Source organism: Elaeis guineensis, chromosome 9 (assembly GCF_000442705.2).
Source record: "Elaeis guineensis isolate ETL-2024a chromosome 9, EG11, whole genome shotgun sequence".
Lineage (NCBI taxonomy): Eukaryota > Viridiplantae > Streptophyta > Magnoliopsida > Arecales > Arecaceae > Elaeis > Elaeis guineensis.
The window spans coordinates 9217939-9220678 of NC_026001.2; the positions used below are offsets into that span (position 1 = coordinate 9217939).

At 36.1% G+C, this 2740-nt stretch overlaps 1 protein-coding gene across 1 annotated transcript; it reads right to left on the reverse strand.

Annotated features, from left to right (window-relative positions):
- Positions 1–1298: 1298 nt before the first annotated feature.
- Positions 1299–2470, reverse strand: LOC105051750 (thioredoxin M-type, chloroplastic). Its single transcript, XM_010932342.2, is given in 3 exon segments — positions 1299–1726; positions 2120–2161; positions 2164–2470. Coding segments are annotated over 3 exon segments (564 nt in total). The 5' UTR covers positions 2366–2470; the 3' UTR covers positions 1299–1406.
- Positions 2471–2740: the final 270 nt, after the last annotated feature.

Here is a 2740-nt window from a genome sequence, read left to right on the forward strand (position 1 = left end):
ATGGCATCGTTTGGACTTCAAAACTTCCATATCATCCATTTGGATTCATAAGACTACTAACATTGAATTGTTGATGGAAGCACATCAAGTCGAGATAATTCTAAAGTAAAAACTTTCAGATGTAGTTACTTTTAGATGAGTAAATTTTTTTTTCTATTTTATTTTGTACATATTAAAAATAAGTCCAAAATTTATAATTTATAAGATTTAGATCTTTTTTGTATTAAATCGATAAAAAATTTAAAATTAATATTGGATCAATATTGAAACCCAAACTGACACAACCCATCTAAATCTGCTATACACCGTTCATTTTGGTTTCAAATGGTTTATACATGATAAACGGTCAGTAGCAGATTGAATTTTCTTCAATCTAATTAGATTCAGTCAGATAAAATTTTTCTCTCAATCCGACCGAATCTGACTCGTGCTCAGCCCTATAACCAGTTGAGCAGATACATGAAAGTATGAATTTTTTGTTTTCCATCGAATCAGCATGTTATATATAAAACATTTGAATGTTATTGAGTACTTGTTGAAGCAAATTGGTCCGTGGTCCTATGAGTGCAGCCATCCTCTAAATGGAGGAGGTTTTGTATTCAAATCTGTTGAAGGATAAAGTTTAATAGTGAATAGCTTAGGATCTTTCATGAAAAAAGGGAAAGAGTAGAACTTAGGATTTAACAGCATGTGTGCTTGATCATTTATAGTGCAATTTTTTTTTTTTGAAAGATCATACATAGTGCAAGTAGTAGAACATAGAGGTGCTTGTGCATGTACATGTTCCTTGTAACATGGACTCTGCATGTAAATATCCAAAAGTTTGATGTAGGACTGGTTGAAGGAACAAGCAGAGATAATGAACCATATAAAATAAGCAAGAGACATGTGGGATGCAAAGGTGGATGAAGCAAACTAATCTCTAGATTGGCCCCTAATTTAAATATATTATGTTATATAGAAAGGATGATCACATTGAAAGGCCAATAGCTTTAAAGACCAACCATTTAATACACACCTTTAATAACTCCATCCTCCAATTTGGATCCCCTAACTCTATCCATCTACTGATTAAAGGTCCATAACTGAGATAAGAGAAGGACCAGTATGGTAACTATAATTCGCAATCCATTCTCTACAATGAGTAGACTTTGGATCAGGTGGTCACCTAATAATGACAAGTTCAAGATAATGCAATACCTTGCATTTTTTTTTTTTTGTTAAAATAATTAATTTAGATTTAACAGAAAGCTTCCTTCGAAAATTTAGATTTTAGAAATATCGAAAAGAAAAAGGAATGAAAGAAGAGAAACTTACAGACAGTAACTTTGTGAAATTATACAATGCCATGATGTAACATGACAACCATGGTCTGCATTTACCTGATCATACAATTAAGAACCTAATCACATTTCCAAATATTTGTCTATAATATCACACAATGTGCTCTTTGGCACTGCTCCAATGACACTCTCTTTCTTATCGCCATTCTTGAAGAGTAGAACAGTTGGGATGCTCCGAATCCCATACTTGGATGCGATGTTCGGGCAATCGTCGGTGTTAACCTTGCAGCAGACGATCTTTCCAGCATAGTCTTTGGCCAATTCATCGATCACCGGTGCAATCATCCGGCATGGACCACACCAAGGTGCCCAAAAATCTACCAACACTGGTGCCTCACAGCCAATGACCATGTTGTCCCAGTTTGCTTCATTCGCCACCAACACTGCAAATTCCCCATATTATTACAAGAACGATTTGAAGGTATATATGTAAAATAATAAGGTCTATATCATATTGTCGCCATTTCCTATTCCCAATTTATAAGCTGAGTGAAGAAATCTGAAGAACGATATGAACTCTTCACCATTTAAAGAAGCTATAGTCACAGTACACTACAACTTCCTAGTAAATGTGAAGAACAAGGTTTCTCAGAAAATCAGAAAGAACAAAATATTAGACACTTAATAAATCCTACTTCTATCCAACAACAATTGATAACTAACTCTTGATGGAATCAACTAAAATAATACTATTACTTCATCTTTTCTGTTGCACTTGGAAGCTATTAGATGCATCATTACCCCAACATGAAAGAGCAAAAAGTCACCAAATTTACCTTCATCTACTACATTTTTAGCTTGACAGATGAAACGGTGCAACGGTTATTAACTGGAAGGATCGACATGGATGGATTCGGTGATGATGGGAGGGATGAAATAGCTCTCTTGAATCCACTGCTCGCTGGCCAAATATGCTTTTCCTTGCAGGAGAAGTGGTGGTGGGCTTGCAAAAATCTGGCTCTACTAGCTGTTGTAGTTGTGGAAGCAACGGTGCTCATTTGGAAACAGGTTTCCAAAGCCATTCCCACTTATCTGACCTCCCTATTCTTGTTTGTACTCCTCTGTTAAATTTGGTTGGTTTTGAAGAGGAGGGTGGATAGAGGAGCTTGTGGTTTAGAGGCACATTGTTTTCCCTCCTTGTGCTCATTGGATATCCAAAAGAATGCGAGGTGCATAGGATCTCAAGCTTATGTGGTTAGGAATGTAGCCACAAGGATTTTTCCTTTTTTTTTTTTTTTTTCTGGAGAAGTCATGGACCACCAATCTTTGATCAATGGTAGTATCTATTCACTAATGAGCAAAAGTTGGGCCATGGTCTGCACACCAAGCGTGTTATCAAATTGAGTAGGGCCAAGCCTACCACTTTCCAAGCCCATTCCCATTATAAACATGACCAA